This window comes from Mesocricetus auratus, unplaced genomic scaffold (assembly GCF_017639785.1).
Source record: "Mesocricetus auratus isolate SY011 unplaced genomic scaffold, BCM_Maur_2.0 Super-Scaffold_100006, whole genome shotgun sequence".
NCBI lineage: Eukaryota > Metazoa > Chordata > Mammalia > Rodentia > Cricetidae > Mesocricetus > Mesocricetus auratus.
Window position 1 is genome coordinate 46464022 of NW_024429190.1, and position 27346 is coordinate 46491367.

Sequence of the window (27346 nt, forward strand, 5' to 3'; positions counted from 1 at the left end):
CATGGTCTTATAGACAAGGGATCTCACTATTTTGCTAGTAATTCCCTTCCTTTACATAATACTATCATGATGGGGGATGCCCTTCTGCATCCTGTGAACATATGTTTCTTATTGGTTAATGAATAAAGCTGTTTCAGCCAATGGACAGGCAGACTTCAGCCAGGCCGGCCTACCAGACTAGGAGAATTCTGGGAAGAGGAATGCAGATGGTGAGTCTCGGAGGAGACACTATGTAGCCACTGAAGGAGTAACATGGGGGAGTATTATGGGCGGGACAGAAACTATGTCTACACTGTCAAACTATACCGTAGAGTTACCTTCCTATCCATGTGAGCATGGACTTTCAGTACAGAACAATATACCTCTTATGAAAGCTCTAAAGTACCAATGCTCCAGGTAAAAATCAGTATCTGCTGCTGTACAGTCTCAGAATCCTGAGTCCAATGAAGGGGATGAAACATGGGCGTAGTCTGCATTCAAGGAGAGCACTTGGTCTGCCCTTTCCCCTTTCTCTCCTTCCCTTACTCCCTCCCTCCCTGACAGGGAGAACTTCCAAGCAGCTCTTTACCCAGCTGGAAGGGACAGGCACTGAGAACATCCATATTAGCTATCTGACTTCAGTTCCCTCATGACTCCCAGTTTTAACATAGTCCAAAAACCCCACTGACATTGTTGTCACTCAGCAAGAAGTCAGTGTTATGTATTTTAACCCCACCCCGTTTATACTTTAAAAACAAAATCTGACAGTTGTTTTGTGCAACTTTTCATAGTATGAAAAGCAAATATAGAAATATAAGGTAAATCAAATCCCCAAGATAAATATGTGTCTGAAGAGCAATGAAAAAATTTGGCTTTTAAGCATGGCAAATTCAGTATTAACATGCCAAAGAACTTAAAACACCTTTAATTCCAGTACTCAGAGCCAGGTGGATCTCCTTGAGTTTGAGTCCAGTCTGGTCTATATAGTGAATGCAAGCCAAACGGCATATTTATATATATATTCTCTCTCTCTCTCTGTCTCTCTGTCTCTTTGTCTCTCTCTCTGTCTGTCTGTCTCTCTCTCACTCTCTCTCCCTCTCTCTCTCACACACACATATTAAGAACTACTACTACTACCACTGTTATCATCCAAGCATTGGCTATTATATAAAATAGTTAAAAGTATTATAAATAATATTTCATGATTGGTCATATTTAACTGGTAATCTGCATCCCAAAATAATTAATTCTATCCGTTTATGAAACATTTTTCACAATGGTTTGGTTCAAAGAGAAAATAGCTGTGATTAGACAGAATCACTTTTAGACAGTTAGACGTTCTTAAATACATATCATGAAGCATTGACTATGAGCTGAGAGAAGAACTTACCTGTCTAATTTTCAAGTTTGTTTCACCATCTAAGTTGGATGTCTCGATGTAGCACATGGCTTGGGGCTCACTGTTATTCGCAATTGAAAAACACAAAGATTTAGTTGGGGAAGGAAAGGGAGATATTAACTGCAATAGATGTAATAGCTCAGACTCACCAAAGCCATTTGTTCTAGACAAAGCTACAGTCACCTAGCTTCTTGCTGATTTTCATTCTTACAGCAAGACGGAGTGAGGCAGAACCACTCACTCATCATGCATGACACTCATGGATCAGCCTTCCAGCCAGAAGAACCCCAAAGCCATTGCCTGACAACACTCAGTGATGGTCTCAAGATAATATAATGAGGAGCCACACTGCTTTTAAAGTGTTTGCTTTCCCATATAGACACAACAGCATTTTTCAAGTGTAAAGCAGGGTTGTGTCCACATTTATCTCCAGCTCAGAATGTTCAGTCAGCTTCATGCTCATGGCCCACATGTAAATTGGTTAGGCAAAATGGTTGATTAAAAACTTCCAGATTGTTCCTTCTATAGGCTTGTACTAACTACTTTAATCTCTCAGCTGTGATGACAAGATCACACAGATCACATACTATTAAAACTTAAGGCTGCTTTTACAGGGTGTATTTTACAATGAAAGTGACATTATAATATATATATATATATATATGTCTATAAAGAAAAACTTGTTTGGAGGTGTGTGTGTGTGGGGGGGTCAGGGACATATGTGTGTAGGAGGGCACACATGCACATGTGTGGAGGCCAGAGTACGAGCTTAGCTATCAGACTTCAGGTACTGCCCATGTACTTTTGAGACCAGGTCTCTCACTGGCCTCAAACTTGCTAAGTAGACCATGGTCAGTGAACTCAAGGGAACTGCCTGTGTCTGCCTCGTTGTCAGTGGGCTTACAAGTGTACCATCACAGCCGGGCATTTTCATGGAGGTTCTCAGGGACTGAATTTGGGTCCTCACACTTACAATCAAGCACTTTACAGACTGGTTTATCAACCTAGCCTGACTGGGATGTTTGAAGCAGAAAATACTAAAGCTAAAGTCGGTCTACCTGGCTATGTTGCTTCATGCCTGGAAGCTGCCATACCTGAGTAGTGCTTTAAGTGAATTCTGTATGTGGTGACCTGAGGACTGTATTCTCCAGGTTTACCACAGCATCTTACTTTATTTGTTTGACTGCTACAGATATGTGAGTGTGGCTGGACTATAAATTTAATCCTCAACTCTACAGAAGAACATTCTGAACATAACCCAAAAAGTACTGTTAAGTTAAACCAATCTCACTAACACTTGGCTACCTATAAGCCTAGTTTGTTATCTGAAGAAATAACCATTAATATAAAAGAAACTTACTTACAAGTCACAAAAATTGGAATTTTTTAATCAACTTCCAATTTGTACATGTGCAAAACAAACTGCCCTAAGTGCTAGAAATGGGTATTTAGCTTAATTTTGTCACCCTGGAATTAAGAAAAGTTACTTAAAAGACATAGACATCAATCAAATTTTAAAAGACCATTTTAAAGTAACTTTGCACATTTTCCAATTTTTCTTTATGTGCTACCTTTCTTGCTGTTTTCCAAGCAGAGAAATCTTTCCATATTTATATTTTCACTTCTCAATTAGTACAAAAATACTTTTTTGTTTTGTTTTTCGAGATAGGGTTTCTCTGTATTGTTTTAGAGACTGTCCTGGAACTCACTCTGTAGACCAGGCCGGCCTCGAACTCACAGATATCTGCCTGCCTCTGCCTCCCGAGTGCTGGGATTAAAGGCATGTGCCACCAACACCTGGCCCCCCAAAAATATTTTTAACTCATGCTCACAATAGTTATTCTCACTCTGGCAACTTCCCAACTTTCTAATTTCCTTATATTCATTTCAAACATAAATGGTTTCTAAAACTGTAAAACACATTTCTCCGCTAACAAAGAAAAACGGTGACAAACAAAACACTAAATGAGACCGTCAATTCTTTTTCTAGGCAGCAAAACTCATTAAAATGTTACTAACAAATATACTTATCCAATCAAGTACACCCCAATTTGGAACATTCTTAATGATGATTTAAGACAGTTATGTCTACAGGAGCTCTAATAGGATTGTGAAGAAGCGAAAGAGTCAGGAGTCATGCTAGCTCATAAATACTTCAGCAAGTCATGAAACATCCAAGACACAAACTACAGTCAGAGGCAAAGCAAGCGTTTGGATTAGTAAATGGGAAAACGAAACACGATGCACATCACAGCACAGACACACAGGGGTAAGCGGACATGAACCACAGCCACGTGCACTTGTTCACAAGTTACAGGTGGGGGAAAGACGATCCCCAAGCATGCAGCACAAAAACAGACGACATCCAGCCTTGTGCAGGGGTCCTCTATAAACCCTATACAAGCCCAAATTTTAGTCGCAGTCTCTGCAGAAATTCCACAGAACGTGTAGACAATTTGAAATACGAGAGTAAGAAAACATGCTTAAAACGTAACCGGTTTTCAATGACTATTTCGTGAAACGCTTAACACCGTCCCAAACAATATGCTGGGAGTTAACAGCTAAAGACTTAAAGTTGAGGCATATTGTTAAAACATATGTGACTAGTGCATAGGAAATGAGAATCTTTTGGACTCCTATTGATAGTAATAGGAGTTCAGTCTGCCCAACTGAGGGACAGACAGCGTCCATCCAGCACGGTGTTTATAAAGTGCCTTTAAAGTATCTCTGGTGCGCGCCACCTAGGAAAACACGCACATGCGCTTTAAAGGAAGAGGTGGAGCTGAACCGCATTTGGGTGCCATTGTGCTTTGGTTTAAGGTGAGGACCCACGTACACACGCCCTGTAAATCCCTGCGGTTCTGACCTTGAGGACACACTGATGAGATCGGCTGGCAGGTGTTCCCCATTGGTCACTCTCACTATTTCCCCCACTGCCACCTTCACGTCCCAGTTTAAAATAATTAAAATGGGGGGGGGACAAATAACAGAGAAAATAAAAACCAAACAAATGGACAAAAGAGACAGAAGGTTTGAAATTATTATAGAAAAGATTTCATGTTAATAAAAATGTCTAATGCCGATTTTTTCAAAACTTATTTTGATCAGGCCTGAAGGAAAATAACAATATTCAAAGGAATCTAGGGGATTTTTTAGCCCAATTTTCAATTTCTAACATGAAAACTTAATATTTTAATGCTTACATGGAAGTATTTCTCATCAAAGTAAACAAAAACATTTTATAGTTATTTTATATTACAGATTTCTTTTCAAAACTCCATTTGCTGTAAGCTCTATGTCTACTCCTATCAAGTAAGTAATGATTTTAAAATTATGTATTAGATATTTGAAAAACAAGTATACTACTTTAAAGCCCCCTCTCTCACACAATACAAAAGTAGCTCTGTTCTGATTCCAAAATGTTTTCAAAGTTGACTGCATCCCTATCATATTAACTTTAATGGAAAGCGGCACAGATCTGTATCTTAGGCAGTAAGGGGCATGACTGCAGCATTTGGAGTTATTTAATAAGTAATAAAACATAAGTAACACATTGTGTTTTAGAGAGTATAGGGGGGTAAGCCTTTGTATTCAGAGAAAATTCTTCAGGAAGGGTCTGAAAAAATCAGAGCGAGAATCTGCCTGGACTTGAATTAAACCAAGCCTTGGTTGCTCTATTTTAAGTTTTTGCCACAGAAAGGTATTAGTGGTTACATGTTAAAATTTCAGTTTGCTCGTTTCAAATTGAAAGTCAGTGAAAGCCAGAACTTTCAATGCTAGTCTTATTTAATTCCAAGCTACCTCAAGCTCACCCGTGAAGTAGCTCTCACCTAGCCAAGCCAAGACAATAAGCAAAGAGTTCCATTTTAGAAACCCTCCCTGACAAAATTACCAACAAAAGTAACTTGAGACCAGAAAGTCTGACTTAAAAACAGTCCTTTGTGCTACACAAAGATGTCAGTTATAAAACAGGGAAATAAAAACACCATGAGTTACTTAAAATCCCTGGATACCTGTTTCTATAAATAGCAAGGAACTACTAGTTTCCTATTTGTGGTTCACTAACTTGTCAAAAATCCAATCATTCTAAACCATGACCTGATTAAATACATTTTGAAAAAAGGACACTGTCCATATTTTTATGTGGATTTTACAAATCAAACTGTCCAAGGAAATGATGATAAACCACCTCAGAATATTAAAAGACATTTCTTCTTAATTTATTTTAGGACTAGTTTTAAGGTTCTAAATCCTAAATTTACACAAGGCCTAGTGTGATAGTTTTTAATCCTAAAGACATATGTTCTGAATACTGATTCACAACTATCTTAAATGTGAATACAATAAAAATTATCTAAATTCAGTAACAGGAAAGTCTGAAAAGAAAGAATAAAGTACTTATTTCTTGGTTGGAAAACTGTATCATTTAGAAAGGTACAATGACAAAAAGAAATCACTCATCCATATTCTTGTACATTTTACCATAATGAATAGGAAAGTTTGCAAGAGAGGATTATTGCACCATAAAGGAATTTATGAATGAGGACTGAAAAAGAAAAAAAAATCAACAGAGCCCAATCTATGATGGCAGAAAGCAAACAACAGGGAATCTTAAACAGAGTTAGTGGTCCACACACACCACAAGGATGTGGATGTAGCCAGAGGAAGAGGAGACTCTCAAGTTTTAGCTGTGTAGTAGCCGATACTTAATCTGTATGGCAAACATGAAGTCAATCAGTATTTTAAACAATGAAAAATCATGAGAGGTTTGAAATTCTTTGTTTATTCTTTATTTCCTTGGAGAAATCATAAGGTCAATGCAGGGTAGAGAACCCGTCCTCTACACTGTTTGAGCATCAGTAGGTGTCTCTACCTTGATGAGAGAAGGACAGTGTCAGCAGGTATATACTCTTTGCCTTTTATTATTACTATATCTCCAACATTTACCTGAAAGAAAACTGGGAATTGGTTAATTATCTGCATGGAAAGATATTTTCAAAAAGTACAACCCATTGTATTAATAATGCATGAATACAAAAAAAAACCCATTCCAATCTTCACAAAAATGGCATAAAATTATTTAGGGGTAAATGCATATTTGTTTTTAATCTGTTATTTATCTTAATAAAATTTCTTGAATAATTACACCCACTTGATTGAAATCCCAACTTCTTAAATGCTCTCTCTTTGACATAAAAATAAGAAGGAGGAATCCACTGGCTAAAATCTAAAATCTCTACCCTACTTAAGGAAGTCTTAGTACAATTGAAGAAATGGTCACATCTGTGATGGCCATTATGCAATGACCCTTATGCAAAAAATAGTGACTTTAATTTATAGAGAGGAAGAGAACATCTAATATTCCAAGTTTCCGAGTCACATGTTTGGGGTGAGTGGAAAAGCTGAGACTCAAATCCACATTACCCATCACATAGCCAGAGTTTTGTGAAACTATGAGACTACCATTATAATTCAAATAAAATAAGCAGTTTTATAATTATTTATTTATTTTTATTTACTTTTGCCCTCCCTGACTATGGCATGAAGATGAGTTAAAGCTCTGTTGTGGCCAGAAACTATTAGAAGTAATTTGTCAGTGTTCTTACTGTTTTTGTCAAACAATGAATGCATCTCCCACTTAGCAACAACCTGGCTCTGCTCCCTTAGTGGGAATCAATCTAGAGAATTACTGCCGATGGGGTCATTGTGCTCTGTTTTATCTACTCGAAGAAACAGGTGAGGGAAAGCTGAGGAGGACATCTCATAATCTATAGTATGTACACTAACTGCTCAAGCAGGAAGGTGCTGGATGGCATGCTCTTAAAAGAAAAATCACTTTAGTTGAAGCTAGCATGTGGCATAGCTAAAAGTGCCAAAATAGCAAGGATGCTGGAACTGAACACCTATTACTTCAAAAGAGAGTGAACAACTGTAAAACTAGTAAGCATAAATACATGCTATCCCTTAAAAATGTGCAGTGGCAGTTAACTAGCAGAACCAAAAACAAGAAGATTACTCTGCAATCCAGGCAGTTAGAGGGAATGCCACCCCAATTACTATTTAATCATTTGTTAATCACCTCTGTTTTGTTAATGTTTCCCCTTCATTAAACTACATGCTTCATAACACCTGGGCTGCACTACCTCCAGAGAGTCAGGTTGAAGCATCTAACTTAGGAAAATGTCTAAGTGGTGGCAGTGCTTTCCAACTTATTCAATGCAAGTCAACAGAAGGCCTCGGGGTTATTATTAAGTTGAATAAAACGCAACACGGTGCGCTTTGGTGACTCTAACAGCCTGGGAAAGCCAAGAGCTTATTCATTGCCCCAGGGGTTCTCATGATTTGAGGAAAGCAGGGAACTCTTACTTGCCCGTGTTTTAGATCAGTTTCTCAAAGATATCCAGGTAGCTTTCTCTCCCTCCGGTTCTGGTCTCTTATCATGACATTTTTCATTGCAGTATTATAGAATCAAAAACAAGGGGAGGACGTGGTGGAGGACAGTCTTTGACCACGACTCAACTGGATGACCTTAAGAAAATATTTAGGGGTCTCCACCAACTTGAACTTCCTCAAGTCACTGACATGAGCAATTAGGATCAAGGATTATGAAAAGAGGGTAAAAATTATCAGACTATAAAGGGCTTGTTTAACATTCAAACTACTTCTAATTCTAGGTAACAATATGTGTGCATTTTATCCAAGAATTTTGGAAGATATGGTGGGAGCGGGTGCATTAACCAGTTTTGTAGAGTGACTTTCAGAGACCCACACAGCTCACTATGCTATGCTTCCCAACAAAGCAACTATGAGTTGGTTTCAAGATCATTCCCCTAAATTCTCTACTTGTACCTATCTCAACAACCTGAGCAGTACTATCCTCTGCATGGCAAAGTGAAGAACTGGCCTTTGTGCTGTGTGAGAGCAATGAGGCCAGACGCTTATGTTTCAAGAGCTACAGCTTCTTGGGGGGTGGGGACTTTGTCATTGCAACACTTTGTTTTAAAATCAGATTCTTAAAGCCTCACTTTTGTAACAGAGAAACCTCTTCCTCTTCCCCACAATCTGGAGAGCTGGGCTGTAAACATCTGAGAACTGCTGGTGTTCTGTGATGACTAGATGTGCAGTGACAAATCTTTAGGACCTCTGAGGACCATTAAAAGCACCCACATGCTTACAGTGAAAATTCCTGGAAGCAAAGTCCATTTGCATGAGGTTTCTCACATTACATCAGCATGTGGATTATATTATCGGTTTGATTAAATTAAATTTATTTTTCACTCTACAAAGTATCACATGACCCAAGGACAAGACTGAACTAGCAACATGGTCAAGCCAAAAGGGAAGTCTGCTTTTGTGTATACTACTTGCTCAATAACATCATTTTTTACAAGGCTGGAAGCTCAGTATAGGCAGGTCTATTCTTTTCACCTATGATTATATTTTATGGCCTAGGAGCCATTACATGTTCTGTTACAGCTCACTCACTGCTTGGCACACACATTTAATAAATATTTATTGGATGAGTGTATACAATTTTCTATGTCATCATAGTATGTAAAATTAAAGGTTTATATAGCATAAAATATGGGTGCAGGATGTTGTAACTTACTAGTCTTTTCTCTATTGCATGTGTATACTAGTTTCACATATTATGAAAATGCTTTTCCATATGTAAACTTCCTTCCACTTCATGATTATTTATAGAGATGGACCATATCAGGATCTCTTCTATATGGTTTTCATCATGAATAGCCAAACTACTAGTCTACAATGGCATATCAATGCAATTTAAAATAAAATTTCTGGAATACAAGCTTCTCATGAATGAGACATCAACTTCTTTTTTGTTTTCAACTTTTGTTAGTTGGCCATCATACCAAGTCTAGTTAATATATCTTCTTCCTTACTACGACTTTGCTATTTCTGCTTAAAGAATAATGACATGAATCTTTTGTTGTATTTGGTACAAATATTTAATACATTCCCCAGTTATCTGTGGCATCTTTTGTTATATGTAGGTTTAAATTTATGTAATCATGATTATGAGATATGGATCTTCCCCAAATTCTTATTAAAAATCTTTATTCTATTAGTTTGTATTTCAAAACAGCATTTTAAGTGTTTGATTCTTTTAGTCAGATGGAACTTCATTTTGCACAAATCATGATTTAGATGTAACCTAAATATTCAAGTATTATTTTTTGAGCCTGCCAACCTGCAAATTTTGCCAAATTTCAGGACACTATACTCTTTTCTATTTTATTTGTTAATATCTACCTTTGAAAGTGATAATTTCTTTGAGACTATGTTTCATTAACGATCTGAAATAAGTGATCTCTGGTTTTTCATATTGAAAGACCATATGTTTGTGCATTTATATGAAATCTCTTTTGGGGGAGGGTGAGAAAGAAAGCAGCTTTTCTTATGATGTTAAAGTGTCACATAAGTGAGGCTGATGTGTTAGCACCTGTCTGTGATCCCAGTGCTCGCTCGAGGAGCTGAGTCAGGAAGACTGACTCAGTTTGAGGTCAGTTGCTTTCTTGCCACACAGATTTTGTCTGCAAGCATCCCACACATCAGCAGGAATGAGGTATCCTTTTCCTGTTTCCTAATGATACTGCAAACATCAAAATATTGTTAGTTTTGTATGTTTATCTTGAATTCATCCGCGAACCAACTTTGGGAATGTAATTGTCTATAACTACTAAATAACTTCAGCTCTTTTTAGCTGGGTGGGTTTTGGACAACAATCTAAATTCTATCTCTTCACAGAATAATATGAATATGCATGTAAAGTTTGGCCCTGACCTCAACAATGCTATCATTACGAGTAATCACAGTGATTTATTATTGTCTTTGTTTATTAAAAAATGTAAAAAATGATGATTACAATAATCCATGTAGACTAGCATAACCTCAAAATAATGGTTGTCATTAGGAGCATTTGAAGGTTAATTTTACAGTGCAGCAGAAGAGAGTTATTGCCTGCCTGTGTATTCCCCGAGCCAAGAAGTCTTAGCAAGAAGAAAAAAAAAACTGACATAGGGATTTTAAAAAGTGCCTTTCTGTGAACTCTACTGATAACCCTAGTAATGTAATACATCCAAATTCAATCCATTGTATCTGACTACACTCCCTCTGTCTTCTCTATAAAATGCCTAAATCCAGAGCTACCAGTTGAGCTCATAAAACACGTGACTCCTGGAAGTTGTCAGCTGTCTCATTTTTCTCCTTTCTCACAGCGCTGATTACCACAGAAATACAACACCATGAAGGTATGTTCCTCCTTATTAGTTTAATGTCAAAGACCAGAAAGCAGGGAGACATGAATTTCCATGTCTCTGGAAGAGACACCAGTTCCTAGTCTAGTCATTGATTTAAAAAACAACAACAAAAATGGAATCAGTTTCTTATTGAGAAGAGATCCTATTCCTTCATGGACAGAAGGTGACCACGAATTTCAGAATGGAGAATCAAGTACACAGACTTTGATGGAGTGTAAATGAATGGGCGGCAGACAACAGTTTTGTTGTCTCAGCAAGACACTGTCCAGTGTTCGCTGCAGTGGCCTCCAAAAAAGCCATCTAATGAATCATCAAGGCCATTTACTGTGGATGACTGGAGGAATCCAAGTTCTGGAACTAAGTAAGGACTGACAATCATCGTTGCTTACCTTTTGCAAATAAGGCCTACCAAGAATGGACACCTGGGTAACACTTGCCAAATTATGTATCTACTCACTAAATGCTGAGACAGAGGCCAGCTAGCAGATCTCCTTCTGGAACACAGAACTGACTCGTTCTTCATTAGAAAATGATGTTTAGTTGTATGATTAACTTTTCTTAAAAATAGTAGTAATAAGTAAATGGGGTGACTTCAACATATGAATTTAAACTAAAACATGCAAATGTGAAATATCAGAACTTGATTTTTTTTAAACTTGGACAGTAGATGATTAAAGCAAAATTTACAAAACAAAATAAAATCTATGAAAAGAGTACTCAAAATGCACTGTGAAAGAAAAATGTTCTAGACAGTGCTTTCCAAAAGAATGGCCTTGCTGGAAGAGTACAGAAATGCTTAGTGTATGTAGCTAAGCAGAGACTTTACAAATGTGTACATTAACTACTCAACAGCGTCCACATTAGTGGAGCTGCTGACATTGTTCCTATAAAGTACACCTCTGTGCATTTCTTCTGGAACAAAATGAAAACGAATGCGTACCTTCTCCCAGTGAACAATTTCCCAAGCACCATTTCTCAGAACTGCAAAGAGAAAGGATGACAGGTTAAGGAACATTTCCTTACTATCAATCGCAAACCTCTATCTAATGAAATGATTATTTTAAAGCAATAGTTCCGAATGAAATAACTAGTAGCAGTATTACATCTTTTAAAACTAGTTGTGGCAGCAAGGATCATACAAGGCAATAAAAACTTCCAATTTCTTTTTCGTCTCCAATAGTGATTTGCCTCTAACTCAAGGAAGCTTTATTTATTGGAGTGTCCATATGCCTCCTCCAAGGTACAGGGAAGCTCAGGGTTACGTAGAGGGGAGAGTGGGAAGAAAACCACAGAAGATCATATAAAAGGGAAACGATGGGCCTGCATCCATTTCCTAATGACAACAGTTCTTCTCAGGTCATGATGGTCTACATGGGTTACTATAACTACCCATTTTTAAACTTGGAATGAACAAAGCAGGGCCATCGTAGATTTCTAATTAGTAAGACTTTAATAGAAGAAAGCAACAGAAAAAAAAAACCCTGTATAATTGGGTCCATAATAATGTAAAAAAATTCCACATTTGGCTTAATAGAAAGAAAAAAAGCTACTCTGAAATTATGAGATGAGTGAGCATTTGTTTAGTGGCTTTCTGCTTCAATGCACAGTACAGTTACTCAGTATCTCCAACCCCATCCACGATACGCGTGTGATGTAACCCTGAGCACACTAATGCAAACCCAAAACTGAAAACAGTACAAGACAATAATGTGGGTAGTGCACCGAAGACTTAAAGAAAAAGGCCCTTGATAAATGACACAGATATCAAACCCTTGTGGGCAAAGCCAAGGTTGCTTTAATTAGAAACAGCACAGCACAACTCACAATGTGAAATTACAAAATAAGCAATTTATAGTAAAAAAAAAAATACAGCATTCAATTTCCTTTAATGTTAGAAGGGACAGAGTTGGAATCTTCTAGAAAAAGTCATGGAAACAAATCCCAAAGCATTAAATAGCAAACCCAGCATTAGTTCCACACCATGTTTTAAAGCCAGTATTATAATAGATATTGCTTTAACCTAGATAAAATTCTCATAATTCCAAATTCTCTTGAAGTAGGGCTCATATCTCACTTAGTTCCTTATTTCTAATGGCCTGAACCACTTCCATCACCTGAGATATTCAGATGCTGACAGAAAAACAAAAGTAAGAATAAACCTTGCAAGACATTCAGTGAGGTGATAACTTTATTAAATTCAAGTGGAAGGCTAAAACTAAGGCATGTGCAATATACTAGTCTTGTAACTATATGCAAGTTAAAATTCTTATTTTTACACCACTCAAAACAGACAGGGGCCAGCATCTCAACCATACACGCCCAGAATTGTATCTAGTCTCTAGAACTCAAAGTCTAGCAGAGTACACCCAAACTGATCCCACCAGGAAGGCTGGTCCCTGCCAATGGTCACACAGCCCCCGGGAGCCCAGAGGACACACCTCACAGTAAAAGCCTGGGCTTAAGCTGTGTCTGCAGATACTTCATGGATCAAGATTAAAAGAGCCTGTTGCTCATAACCTAGGAGCTAAAATATGAACAAGCATGCACAGGAGAGACAGCAAGTACTATCCACACAAGATCTAGCTAGATTAACTGAGACAATGTTTGCACAGAAATACTTAAGATTTCTTTATTGAAATTTATTTCCTTCGGGGCCTATTTCTTATTAAGCACTTTTTTCCAAATCCAGTATTTACCACCCCCCCTTTTATTGGCATGTGTATGTATGTGAATATGTGTGCACATAAGTATGTTTGTGTGCATGGGGGTGTATGTGTGTATGCACAGGTAGGTGTGTGTGTGTGTGTTTCTAGGAACCCTAACTCTGGTCCTTGTGCTTACACAGTGCCTTCACCCACTGAGCCATCTTCCCAGGCCTCATTTTTGTTCTTTTGTTGTTGCTGTTTATTTGTTTTTTAACTACTGTCTAATACTTCTAAAACAAAGCAATCTGACATGAAAATAAAGGTGTCTGGATGTACAGAATGAATATTCTGAGGATAACCTGAACAGCACAGTAACTGTAGTTAACACATGCTATGCTTGAAAACTGATGAGAGGATAGATCTTAATGATCCCACCAAAGCAAACCATGTGAGGGGATGGACATGCTAATTAGGCTGATGCAGTTCATCACAATATGCACACACAGTCCTCTGTGGGTAGTGTTATTTAGTAGCACTGCTCACACCAAGATACCAAGATATGCAGACACTGAGAGTCCTATATAGAAAATAGCATACTATTTACATATAACCCATGCACATCTCCCTAAGTAATTTAAATACCTAGATTATTTAGATTATCCAATGTAATGCAAATACTATGTAAGCAACTATTATACTGTATTAAGTAGGATATGATGGCAAGAGAGATGTCTGCACTTATTCAATACAAACACAATTCCTTTTGCTTTAATGTTTTTGACCTGAAGTTTTTTTTAATCTGTAAATGTAGAGCCTGTTGATACACGGGACTGACTGCATAGCAAAATGTAAAGTTCTATACTGTAAATGTATGAAATTTTGCCAAAAAATTAGAGCAATGATCATAATGTGTGAAGTATTAAAGAGAAGAGTCTGAGAAGAAAATAACGCACTTTGGCTTATCTGGAAACTGCCTAGGAAGGTCAGGCAGGTTGAATCCCGTACTGTGATCTGGTATGAAACTCAACAGTTTATCACTGTATTCATGGTTTCTTGCTGTCTCACATCTGGCCTGTTTCCCCCAGTTATAGTAACTATTTGCCTTGATCATCCTCGTGAGGGTTTCCTTCTCAGCTGCAGTACAACGTAGCAACAATGGAAAGATCTTAAGTATTCTAGCCATCGAGCTTTGGAAGTTGTGAACACCTATGTATCCACTACTAACAAGTCAGAGGATTCCACAGTGGTCCCTGTGCTCTGCTGCCATTTATCCCTTAGGGCCTAGAAGTCGGTGTAAGTCAAGTGCCACAGGGAGGTCTTGTATTTCACAAACGCTCATCCCTCTGTATCCACAGGCTCTGATTTGTGGATTCAACTAATTATAGATAGAAAATATTTTTTTAAAACCCCTATGTTTGTACAGAGCATGCACAGACATTTTTATCATCACTCTTTGTTAACCAAGATTATAATTCTTTATGTAGGTATTGTTATAATTTTCATATGAAATATTCCCGCAGGCTCAGGTTTTAAACAGTTGAACAGTAGAGTACTGCATTAGAAAACTGGAAAGATTAGGAGACAGAGTAACTGGAGGAAGCAGGTTACTGGGAATGTGCCTTTAAAGGTTACACTGGGTACCTAGCCTCTTCCCCACTCTCCACTTCCTGTCTGTCATGAGTGGTTAGTTATCCACCATGCACTCCTACCACCACAATTCCCAGGTCTTTGGAGCCAAGTGACATGGGTTGAACCCTCTAAAACCATCAGGCCAAATAAGGCTTTTTAAAAAAATGCTATTTATTTCATACAATGAACTACAGTAATGGGAGGTAACCAATAAATGTATTATAAGTAATCCAGGAATGACATAAGGTATCTGGATGATTGCTTATAGGTTAGATATATTTAGCCATTTTGTATGAATGACTTGAGCATCTGGGGAGCTCCCTATCTTAGGAGAAGGATGCTGGAATTAGTCCCCAAGTGGGAAGGTGTGGCTTTCGTGCCCCATGTTGGGTGCCAAAATGTAAATGGAATTCTTAATTGGTCTAAATAATAAAAACCCGGAGTCAGATATACAGGAAAATGCTGAGATCAGAGAGAAGAAGGAGCAAGCCATAGCCACACCTTACCTCCTTAGCTTCTCGGGAGACCAGAGAGTGAGTTCCCGTTTCTTCCTGCTTATATCCTTTCTCTACCCAGCCATTTCAATTCCTGTTTCTGTCCAGCCATCTCACTTCCTGTTTGTCTGTACAAACCTCTACACCTCTGTAGTTAGCTAGTGCAAGTTCCATTCTCTGACCTTCAGACTTGCTTTATTTGTATAAGCATGATATCACCCCTTGTCTTTGAATCCATAAGATTATTAGTTACACAGATGTATTGATAATACAGCCTCACTCCCTAGTAAATGTCATAGTAAAAATTACATGCACGTAGCATTTGATATACAGTTGTAGAGGAAACTATTATAGCTGTTTCTCAAAAAGTTAAACACATAATTGCCACAGGACCCTGAAATCCCACTCCTGGGTATAAGAGAAAAGTCATTTCACTTTTGGCTTGTGCATGAGAGTTCCCTGCAGCATTAAACTTACACTAACCCCAAAGTGGAAATCACCTAGATGTTCATCAGCTGCTGTCCAGATGAGCACAACATGGACTATCCATTTAATAGTATGCTACATGCCACAAAAAAGGAAAGAAGAGCTAAGAAGGTGGTGTCGATGCGCCTTGAAGATACGTCAAGTGAAAGCCAGCAGATGAACAAGGCCATAGATTGTATGGTCACACTTACATAAAATACTCAGAATAGACAAATCCATGGAGACAGAATGTAGATTAGTGGTTGCCAGGCTCAAAGAATGGGACAGCAGGGGCTGGCTACTCACACGTCTGGGTTTCTTTATTGAGTTCTGAAAATATGCTGGAACTGGATGGTGTGGTGGGTACACTGAACCATATGAGGCCCCAGGGTTGCCCACTTTAAGATGGAGAGTATTTTAGCAGACAAGTGATAACTGAACAAAAATAGCCGCACAAATATGCAATGAGCTATTTAGACATTTGTTTAAAATAGATTTCTCAGTCCTGTAAGTTGCTAAAAAGGTTCCCGCGGCAAGCATTTGAAAGTGTTATGCAACACGAGATGAAGTAGCACACTCCACCCTCTGATGTCAGCTCAGGGGCCACCCCTCCAGTTCTGCCACCTGAACCAGTGTGCCTGAATGGATGCCACTTTAGCAGATGGTTGTTACTTCACGTGTAAAAATAGCTCTGACTCGCTCTTCTGGTTCTAGTCAACATAACAAGTGTCCCATCAGGCTTCTAGAATGGTCTTCTAGGTCTGCTTCCTGTTGCCTTCTCTGAGCCTGCTTACTTCCTTTCAACCTTGCTCTAGTCACCATTTTCTCCAATTGATCTCTCGGGATCTCTGCCTCCATTCAATGGTACCAAAGGTACATTCTCTCCACACAAACATTTCGTGTGGGTTTATTACTGAAGAGGTAATTGGAAAATATGGTATGGACTACTGAGAAAACTGACACACCTGAGAAAAATTTTAAATACAATGTTATTAGCCAATGACAATATATCCTCCCCTGCTTTTTTAAAAAAAATATTACATTGACTTTCATGTGCATGTACACTTGTGCCATGGCAACAACCCAAACACATGAAGAAGTCACTGGATCCTGTGAGTGTCATTCTGACCAGATAAGTATGGAACTCTCAGTATGGCCTAGAAAAGTGAAAGCACAGGGAAAACACTAAGGCAAAAGCTAAGTTGATGAGCTAAAACACTTTCCATGTGGCCACTGATTGCACACATGGCCCTTTTTGTGGCCATGAAAGAGGACACACAAGGAATAAGCCAGTAAGCCGCACTCCTCCATGGCCTCTGCATCAGCTCCAGCTTCCAGGTTCCTGCCCTGTTTGAGTTCCTGCCTTTACCTTCTTCCATATGTATTACATGGGAATCAAGATTCACTCAGCACAGGTTAAGTGACGTTTACTCGGGGAGAATGCACTTACACAGGAGGCGGGTGACTGCTGCAGGTTACAGCTCCAAGGATCCTCCCAGGCTGTTCCCTGTGACCCGACCAGAAGCAAGAGAGAGCTCTGGGGTCCGGGACCCAAGATCTAGTTCTCCCTCCATCAAGTCTGCACCTGTGACCACGCCCATGTGGGTGTGGTCAATGCTACAGGTGTGGGCGGGGTGGATAGCTCACTACGCATATGAAATGTGACATCGAAGTGTAAGTGAAATAAACCCTTTCCTTCTCAGGTTGCCCAAGGTCATGGTGCTTCATCACAGCAATAGAAACTCTAACAAAGACAATAATTTTATATTTACTTATGAAAGTAAAAAAATGACATTACATCGTTTTCAAAGTCGGAAAACTAGATTATCTAAAAAATTGTCACCAGTTGCTAAAATAATCTACACATTTGAATAAATTTATAACAGTGTGGTCACAATCTACTTTACTGAATATTTTAAATGTGGATTGTGTGGGTGTCGGTGTCTGTGTTTTGGACGCATGTAAGTATATGTCTGTGTGCAGGCATGGATGCCCTGTGTAAATGCATTCAGAGGCGGCCAGAGGAGTTATATTAGGTAATACTTTCTGCATTATACCCTTAAAATGGGGTCTCTCGAAGAACTTTAAAACACAGACTTGGTGCATACTTTCCCTGGCCAACAATGTCCCAAGCACCATTTCGCAAGCTGCTCTTGGGTACAGGGAACAGGAGGTTCCAATGGTAACCAGCACATGTCAATCATTAGTTCATCCTGCCCTGATCTAGGCCAAGACTCGGACTCCCACTGACAGGTGTTCCAGAGACAATACACTATCACAACCCAGCCAGCAACTCCCCTTAAATGAAATTCTGGCTTCCTCTCTGTCTATGCCATGGCCAAGCAACCCTGAACTATATCTGCATGACTGGATACCGCAGGAGCAAGCCCCATGAGGAACACTGCTGACTCCAGTGCAATCTGTTTCTACTTTTTACCACTTACAGTCAGACTTGGTCCTTAGGTACCCACAGCAGTTCTCACACTCGCCAGCATCGAGAGTTCGGTTTCACTGCACTGACCACAAGCCACAAAAGACACAACCCCCCAACTGTGTCAATGCGATGAGTACTTGTTACTGATTCCAAAGCCTCTGTCGACTTGGATTAATCAAAACGTGTGTCACCATTACATCTCAGGGCTATGTCAGGAGGCTAACTAAACAGTATGTTCTGGTTTTGCATCAGGACCCTGCTTTTTGACACTCGTTCTATGGGTCTGCAGCACTAGGAGACCAAGCAGATGTGAAGACGATTCGACCACCCTTTCCCCCACGTCTTCTGTCCCGTCTTCTGTCCCTCAAACAGAAGGTGCAGAAATAAAAGAAACATACAGCCTGACGCTACATAGATTTTAGGCTTTGAGAACAGTACAGAATGTGGTGAACTTAAAAAAAAAAATCAGTCACAACATGAAAGTATTTGAGCAAACCAAGGCTTGAACACCAGCCAGGTACCACCTGTCAGTCATAGTGTCTGTCTTTCTTTTGGAACTGGTTCCTACCATCTAACCCCTAGAACAATTAAAACAAATCCTATCACGTGCAGTGCGCTGGCAAGGGAACCAAGAACCTAGCTACCTTACTTGTGTAGCCTCCTCTGCCTCCCTTCCAACTTCTTCCCAGAAAGCAGGAAACACTGTGGGGTCCTTTGTTGAGAGCCTACTTAGTTTTGTTGGTCCAAAGGTAACAGCATCCCACTCTGCTTCCTGTGGAGATGATTAATGGGGCTGGCAAGGAGCAGGAGCTTGAGGGAGGAAGGAATCTTGAATGGCCTCTAGCTAGGTGCTTTGACAGCTCATTCTGAGATGTGAGACTCCTCCACCTCTCCCTGGTGCCATCCAAACACACCTGCTACAGTTTCCACACAATCTAATTAGTGTGACAGCATGCACGGGAGGGCTCAGACATTAAACAAACACCTCAGAGGAGCCTGCCTTTACCCAGCAGGATGCTGCTTGGCAGCTTTGCTGCAGTGGGTTTCTTCTGCGAAAGGCAAACATTCTGTTAGAGTACCTGGGCCCTTCCCGAAGCCTGCAGGAGGCCCTGGGGGTTAGGCAAAAAGCACTGCAGCCTGGCTCATTTACAGGCTCACAGCTTCTAGGAGAGAGGATGTCACCCAGCTCCCCAGTTAAAGAGATGTTTCCCTAGGGATGTCTATGAAAGTCACTGGCTACCTTTCCCTGGGCAGTCAGTCATGTCCAGAGACAGGTAGAAAGAGGAAGATCTTTCTAAACTCTATCACAGAGAATGGAATCAAACACACACACACACACACACACACACACACACACACACACACACACACACACACACACACACACAGGAAAGCTAAGTGTGTTTTATTTCCTCTCTGGAAGTGAGCCTTTCAGAGATATTTTAGGTTATGGTGAAGCTCAAGTGTACAGCCAAGACGCTAGACCAATACAATGCACTCCTGCTGAAGTACCATCCACTCACCTAACACTCTACACTTTAAGGACAGCTTGGAGGCAGGAGCAACATTGCAGCCCAGAGTTACTTTATACGCAAATATTTTGTGTACACTTGCCTATAAAGGTCAAATTAAATCACTACATGTATGGTCCAACCGTTCTCTTCTACTGACAGGAAGGACAAAGAGAACTTCCTTGGTTTGATGCTTTTGAATAGTTTGTTCACAGTGGCATCAAAGTGGCTGAAAGCATTTCTATAAACTCACTACAAATTCTAAGGTGGCCCCCAATGCATGTCCCCTTGCCAGTAGCCCCAGAAGCTGTAAGAATTTACTGAAAGAGAAATTCTGGGATCCCATGACAGGGTCCAGGAACTCTAGAGTGACGCTAATAACCAGTGTTTGAGGAGGCCCCGAGGGACTCAGCCAAGATCAAACTGAGACACCTTAAAACCAAACGTGCAGAGAAACGATGGGACACGAGCAGAGGGCCAGCAACCTGCTATTCTCAACACTCATTCACGTTTTCCTTCACTTCACTGAGAAAAATCTCTTGCCCAGGCCTCACCAGTCAATCACATGGATTTTCATTTTCAAAGATCCTCAACTGCTGTCCAGTTGAAACTGGAAATAGAGTTAGCTCAGAGCTGTGACCCCTGTTACTTCTGAAACACTGGGCGGGGTGGTTGGCTGTCTCGGGCCTGGTACTGAAAGTTGGCATGATTTCCTCTCCCACCTCCATCTCTAGGGAAATCCCATCATTACAGTTTCATTATTCCCCCCTAAGTGGCCACCCTAGTTCCAATCCCTAGTCAATAAAAAAAAAAAAAAACCAAAATCAACCAAACAAACAAACAGCTGTCTACAGCTGTCAACTTCTTTCAAAGTCATCCTGGCAATCTAGCCATGCACTTCAACTTCCAATCTTCTTACCAGGGCTCTTAAAAGCTCTTCAACATGACCTCAACTTGCCCTCATCCATGCTCTTGTTGCTCCCCGACATGCATCTCTGCTATTGTCAAAATGGACCGCTTGCTGTTTCCAAGCCATCATCTCAGGCCTGCCCACATTCCACAGGGCTGCCCACAGCAGCTGTGCAGCCACAGCCAGCATCCTAAGCTCCCCGCCCGGCGCTCTAACACTCATCCATTGAGACCCTCCCAAATGCCATTCATGAATTCCACTTCTCTCATTTGGTCCTCAGCGCTCTTTCTGGCTCATGTACCCAACTTCATCTTATCTTTCCTCTCTTATCACAATGCCCTGTGTGTGTAGGTCTTAGCACAGAGAAGGTGCTCAGTACCTGTTTTCCCCAGGAAATCTGGACATGCAATTCATTTGGGTTTATCTACCATAGGTGGGAGGAAGTGTCTACCAGTGCAATACTGTGTTTGAAAGGAAGGAAGGAAGGAAGGATTGAAGGAAGGAAGGATTGAAGGAAGGAAGGAAGGGAGGAAGGAGGCAGACAAGGGGAAAGAGGCCTGCACACACAGGAAGGAAAGCTGAGAGCAAGGAAAGTGGCAACTCTGAAATCAGACCCCTCCCTGGTAAACTGTGCTCCTAAGTTTCTTCAGTGGGTTCTGTTTTGATTCATGGGAGACATGAAACACAACCTGGGCAGTGTTCCTCCACAAATAAATACCGCCTCCCTATCCAGAGCTAGAGTGGAGATCTTCCAGTGGCTCAGTTTACACAGCTAAGACAGTCAGACTGATTTGAAAATATTACCAACCTTTGAGATGTCTGGAGTTATTCAGGTTATCCACAGGCATGGCTTTCACCTCAGGACACAACACCATCTAAGAACCGTATACAGGAAGTTGATGTCCACGTGGCAAAGTGCCTGTGCAAGCTCACCGGGTGGTTCATATGTGGGGAGCCTGCCCCGAGACCGAAGACACTGCTCTGCGTTTCCATAGCCAGTGAATTGGTGCTATTTTAAGTCCTTTGTCAGCTCTGACGTGAGCTGAAGCTGATGGACTCTGGCCTGCAGGTGGGTCACCTCAGGTTGAATTACCCAAACAGCACCTCAATGCCTTTTCCACAGACGATTTTAAAAGTCAAGTGGATTCCAGGGGGAGGTCAGAAACTACCAACTGCGTGCTGCACCGCGGGGCCTTGCTAGTGCCCCTGACAATACCACCTCACTTCCAAGCCAGAAAAGGCCATGTAGCACTGAGGAGGAAATTCTAGGTGGGGATTGGTGAGTTTGTGATGTTTACAGTATGCCTAGATTAGAGGAGCTGGAGAGACGGCTCATTAGTTTAGAGCACTTGCTGCTCTTGCAAAGGACCTAGGTTAGTGGTCTACAATCATCCTAACTTCACAGAATCAAATGCCCTCTTCTGACCTCCAGAGGCGCCAGGCACACACATGGCGTACATACATACAAATAGGCAAAACATTCATACACATAAAATAAAATAAAATAAAAATCTTTAAAAAGGCAGTGTGTAGGTTACAAGGATTTCATATTGCCTTTTCTACAGTTATACTGCAGAGAAAGTTCATTAAAGGAAGGCATATTTTTCATAATATACCTACTGCCATAGTAAGAGAAGGTATTAGGAAAACTAACTCTAGTAACATTGGCTTTCATTGAGCTACAGAAGAAACAAGCCAGGTGGTCAGCAGGTGGCTCTGTTTCCCGCAGCTCACTTGCTGGACACATGTACAGCATCCTTTAGGGAGTATGTCCAAACCTGGGGTTTTAAAATAGCACTTCTATTTATTAGGCACTTACAAATTATCCCAACTACCTTGGCCAGTACCCAAGATCTTCTCCCAGTCCTCCAAGCCATGATATTACATAAGATTGTCATTTTACTTGAAAGTCTCATAGCATTCCACAGAAAATGGAAGAACAGCTTTACAATTTAAAGAGAGAATAAGCAGAATCACCACAACGAATTCACATGGGGATTGGATTCACTATACATATTACAGTAATGATGACAAGTGTATCATCCACAACACAGTTCAGGGAAGACAGGGAAAGAATGCCGTGTGTGTGTGTGTGTGTGTGTGTGTGTGTGTGTGTGTGTGTGTGTGTGTGTGTGTGTAGGGAAAGCTGAGGTTGAAAGAGGAAATCAGAGGAAGTAGTGGTAAATTTAGATGCAAGGAAAATCAGGCTGACAAGTATGACCGTGTGCTGCTGGACTCTGAATAATGAAAGTGATAAATGGATACTGTGTTCATGGGAGGTAAAGTTAGGGCAACAGTAATGAGGAAATGGCTACCAGTGAAGGTAAGGAAGTGTGAGAGCTCCCACCATGTTAATATTTGACTCGTGCCTACAAAGCAGTCCAGAGCAAAGACTGTGTGTGTGTGTGTGTGTGTGTGTGTGTGTGTGTGTGTGTGTGTGTACATATATATTGCTTTTCATCCTGTTCTCACCTCAAGAAAGCTCCTTGCATTCCCAGTCTCTCTGTCCTCCCTTTGTTATCTATAGTCAAGTATTCGTCTGGAGAAAGGGCACACACATGTGCACACAGACACATGCACACGTGCACGCACCCAAGCAAGTGTGTGCATAGATACACACACATATACATGCACACAAACACAGAGGCAAGCCCGTGTAACATCTGCTAAGGCAGGACCCTGGCCTGGAAGCTACTGTAAATCTAGAGACAAGCAAGAGATGGGCTTGTCCTCAGCAGCATCCCTGTATGCTATGTACAAACCATCCACACAGCAGCACACAGATGTAAAGAAAAGCAGCCACCACTGTTGGCAAGAGGGGACCACAAAGCTCACACAGACTCGTGTGCACCTGGACTTGTTAGCATCATGCATGCCCCGCCCATTCTCTGCAACTAGGTTCTTGGAAAATAATATATAACTTACATTTGCCACATCACTAAGCCATCTGCTTAACCAACATATGGATCTCTAAGGCAAAACGTGGCATTTCTTCAAAAATATTGAGGACAAGCTTAAATGTAAAGCCTAGTTGTAAAGTTCTGAGATGGAGCCAAGATCCATAATTTAGTTGGTAAAAATGAGGTGACAGACAGGCACCAATCTATAGTTAAGTGGTTAAAAATGTTGCAAATAAATGAATATATATATATGTATCCATATATATATTTGTATATATATATATTTTTTGAAGTCTCTAGGGATGCCTGGGAGTGACAGAGTTGGGGAGGTTTTCTCATGTCTTAACACAAAATATGTGAGAAATTCCTTTAAGTAGGAATACCCAGGAGTGAGTTCTGGCATTGGAGTAAAAGGCGTCCTCTCATGCATTAATGTGGTCTTGGCAAACATTTAGAAAATCTAAGCTTAATACTTTAAATCTCTATCAAAATTAATTACCTGTCATAAATACCCTCCTCCCCCTCCTACACACCCACCACTGCCTTGGTTCAGGAAAGCAAATCGAATTTCACTCTGGTCTAATGACAACAGATGGCTCTCATATTAAGTAATTTGAGTTATCTGACAGCAGACAGCATCCTGTTCAAACATTTTTGTTATCTCCCATCATCTGCCAAACCAAGAGTACCAGTGCTCAAACCAGGCAGAGGTTAGCAGGAAGATACCAACCGCTCCAGGAAACAACTTCAGGCATCAATCATATTTCTTGGATACAGGATTTCCAAGTATTCTGCTGACTAACCTGGTTTCTGCAGCCAAGTCCTATATTTCGTTTTATATGTGATTCTTATTTATACTTAATAAGGAAGCCTTCCCTCACATGTGTCTGGTTTTCATTTACAGATGCAGAGATCATCCTGAAACCCCATGCATAGTATGGGGAAAAACCCAGGAAGAACCCACAAAGAAGAATGTTCTTTACAAAGGGAACATTTTGGGAAGTAGAGATGTAAGAAACCAGCATCCCTACAGCACAAGGTATGCTCACCGAAAATCATACCATGATGAGAGCTGTCCTTCAAAACTTGCAGCTGGTAACTGAAAACTAGAACTCTCTGCCAGTGATAATTATGTTCTAGAAAAGTGCTTGTATGGTTGTAACCCAAAAGCTTCCATTAGATATTCTAAACATGACCAAAAATTCAAGAGCTTCACATTGTCAGAAATACTAGCATCCAAACATCTAGATGTGCCCCCTTATCACTGGCCGGTTGCATCGAAACTCCTGGAGCAGCTCTGAGATCCCCCCATCTTGTGTCCTCCATCCTGCTCTCCATCCTGATCCTACCTGTCCACTCTGCTTCTTTTTTGACTCCTAAACCTTAGCCATAGCTACTGAGATGAGAACACACAAGGAAAGCGGGACTCTCCTTTGCCTGGCATTTAAGGGCTCATAAAATGAGACTAGCCTATCACGTACATCATGTGTTTGTTTCCCTCTGATATGAATCTCCTCTGGACACCTGACACTCTATTAATAGCTCAAGCCAGCAGCCATCTTTCTTCTTTCTCAGGCTGTCTTCTCATCCCCTTTCCCACTCCATCCATGGGGAAAAGTGTCACCCCTGCTTCTCTCTATTCATCCACAGTCTTCCCCAAACTCAAGACCTAGCTCAAGGTATGCCAGGTCTTTCTCTCTTTCGGAGTTTCTATGGCATCGGACATGGAAAACACTATTTGCCACACACACAAAAAATCTAAGTAGTCATTGGGACTGCACAGCCCGGTCCTTCATCTTCTACCCAGATCGCTAATATTGTACTATGCACGTTCTTTTATTCCATGTACTTATCTTAACAAATAGTCTGCAAGCTCTTCAAAGCTGAAATTTTCATTTGATATTTTCTTATATGGCAAAACAAAATTTCAGTAGATACTCTAAGTATTTTAAGGCTAATAAATATGCCCTCCCCAAATACATAAAATACCCAGCAGACGAGGCCTTTGGCAGGAAGTGATGAGGAGGTAGTGTATTCCCAAAGGGCAGTGGTTCTCAACCTTCCAATGCTGCGACCCTTTAACCAAGTTCCTCATATTGTGGTGACCCTCCCAACCACAAAATTGCTTCCGTGTTACTTCAGAACTGCAATTTTCTTATTGTTATGAATGGTAATGGTATCTGATATGCAAGATATCTGATATACAACCCCCAAAGGGATTGTGACCCTCAGGTTGAGAACCCCCATCATAGGGAGTCCCCACAGGAGCAGCAGTAAATGCTGTGCTTAATGACTGGGCGATGCTGGAAGATACCGGATTCCCTTCAACAGAGAACTGCAGGGAGAAAGGAGTCTGTCTGCAAAGCAAGCTCAGGAATGGCATAAGATGCCTGCCTTCATGTTCTAGGAACTTCTTAAAAACATGAGAGACATGGTTTTCTTTGCCTTTGTTGAAGGTAATTTTGGTTTGGTCTCCACCAAAAAAGGCAGTGAGAACACTACGCACATTCAGAAGCTGTCCTAGTTTTAGTCATGGAATAACTCAGGGTGGTTTTCAAGCCAGTAACAAGATTTCAGATAACTTTCTATTATTTCTTTCTGCAGCCAACACTGTTCATAAATAAAGTAATGGTATTTTATAGTTTTCAGCACAGTAAAAACAGTAGGCCTTTTAAACAATATATTCAGAAGTATATAGCTAGGAAGCTCCTAAATATATTAAAATGTAACTTTTTCAAAAATATCACTCTCATATGACTTTCAGTACCATGCCAATAATTGCTAATAAAGTAGGAAGGAATCTGATCAAGGGCAGAAGGTATTTCAATACAACAGAGTTTGTGCAACTGAATCATCTTTAAGTAAGGAAACTGAGGATGGCTGTGGCAGCGAGCGCAGTTGGGAAACCCAAGGAAAAAGACATAAAGGTCCTACCTTGTGTCTGTTTCTTGTTCACAGCGTTATCGGCTTTGTGTCGTTTCTAAAGTCAGAACAAAACAAAACACAAACCTCAGTGAAAAGGCGAACGAGCTTGGTAAAGTCAAACGGTACCCACAACCCACAAAGGTCATCTAACTGATGCTCTGGGCTTTTTCTATTTCTACACTCATAGATGGGGTGGTGCTGGCCCATTCACAGCTTCACCCTACTGTGTACTCCTCCCTGGCAGCACAGGCTCGGGGGACTCAAAGTTCTTAAATAGCAAACAGGAGGAATAACACTTTAATGATAGTAGGAAAAAAAGTGAAGCAAAAGTCTGAGTTAGTCTATTGCTTAAATAACTCACATAGAAGATTGCCCAGGAGAATTATCTGTCCACTTAATAATGGAATTGAAGTAGTTTCAGCTTTTTGGGAGACTCATTATCCGATTAAACTGAGTACATCCTCCATAATTTGAAGATGCGCTGCTGTCGGCTGACAACTAGAAACAAACACATCCGCCCCTTGTATTTAATACAGCCTCTTGTTTTCACTGCTCCACGGTACCACTGCGTGCGAGCAGATGCCACCGAGTTAGAGACCTTATTCTCCTTCCCCCGCCAAGGCACCCACAAAATTAAATGGTGAGGGTGATTTCTAAGTTGAGGCGGGGGAGGCTGAAGAGTTACATAAGCCAAGATTTTAGAAGAGTAAGAACGAGAAACAGAAGGCCAGAAGATAGGTGAGAAGCTCATGGCCAATGGCCACCATAGGG

At 40.5% G+C, this 27346-nt stretch overlaps 1 protein-coding gene across 4 annotated transcripts in view; it reads right to left on the minus strand.

The window, feature by feature from the left end:
* The window catches only part of Atp8a1 (ATPase phospholipid transporting 8A1), a 221849-nt gene that overhangs the window by 150131 nt on the left and 44372 nt on the right, over positions 1-27346 (minus strand). For 2 of the 4 annotated variants that reach the window (XM_040747152.1, XM_021229667.2), the window contains exons 5-8: positions 26585-26630; positions 11603-11643; positions 4245-4318; positions 1370-1439 (exon numbers count right to left, since the gene is read on the minus strand). In XM_040747152.1, the coding sequence (XP_040603086.1) occupies positions 1370-1439; positions 4245-4318; positions 11603-11643; positions 26585-26630 (231 nt within the window). Of the gene's footprint in view, positions 1-1369; positions 1440-4244; positions 4319-6251; positions 6326-11602; positions 11644-26584; positions 26631-27346 lie in introns of all 4 variants that reach the window. The other 2 variants (XM_021229668.2, XM_021229666.2) reach the window with 1 other exon arrangement.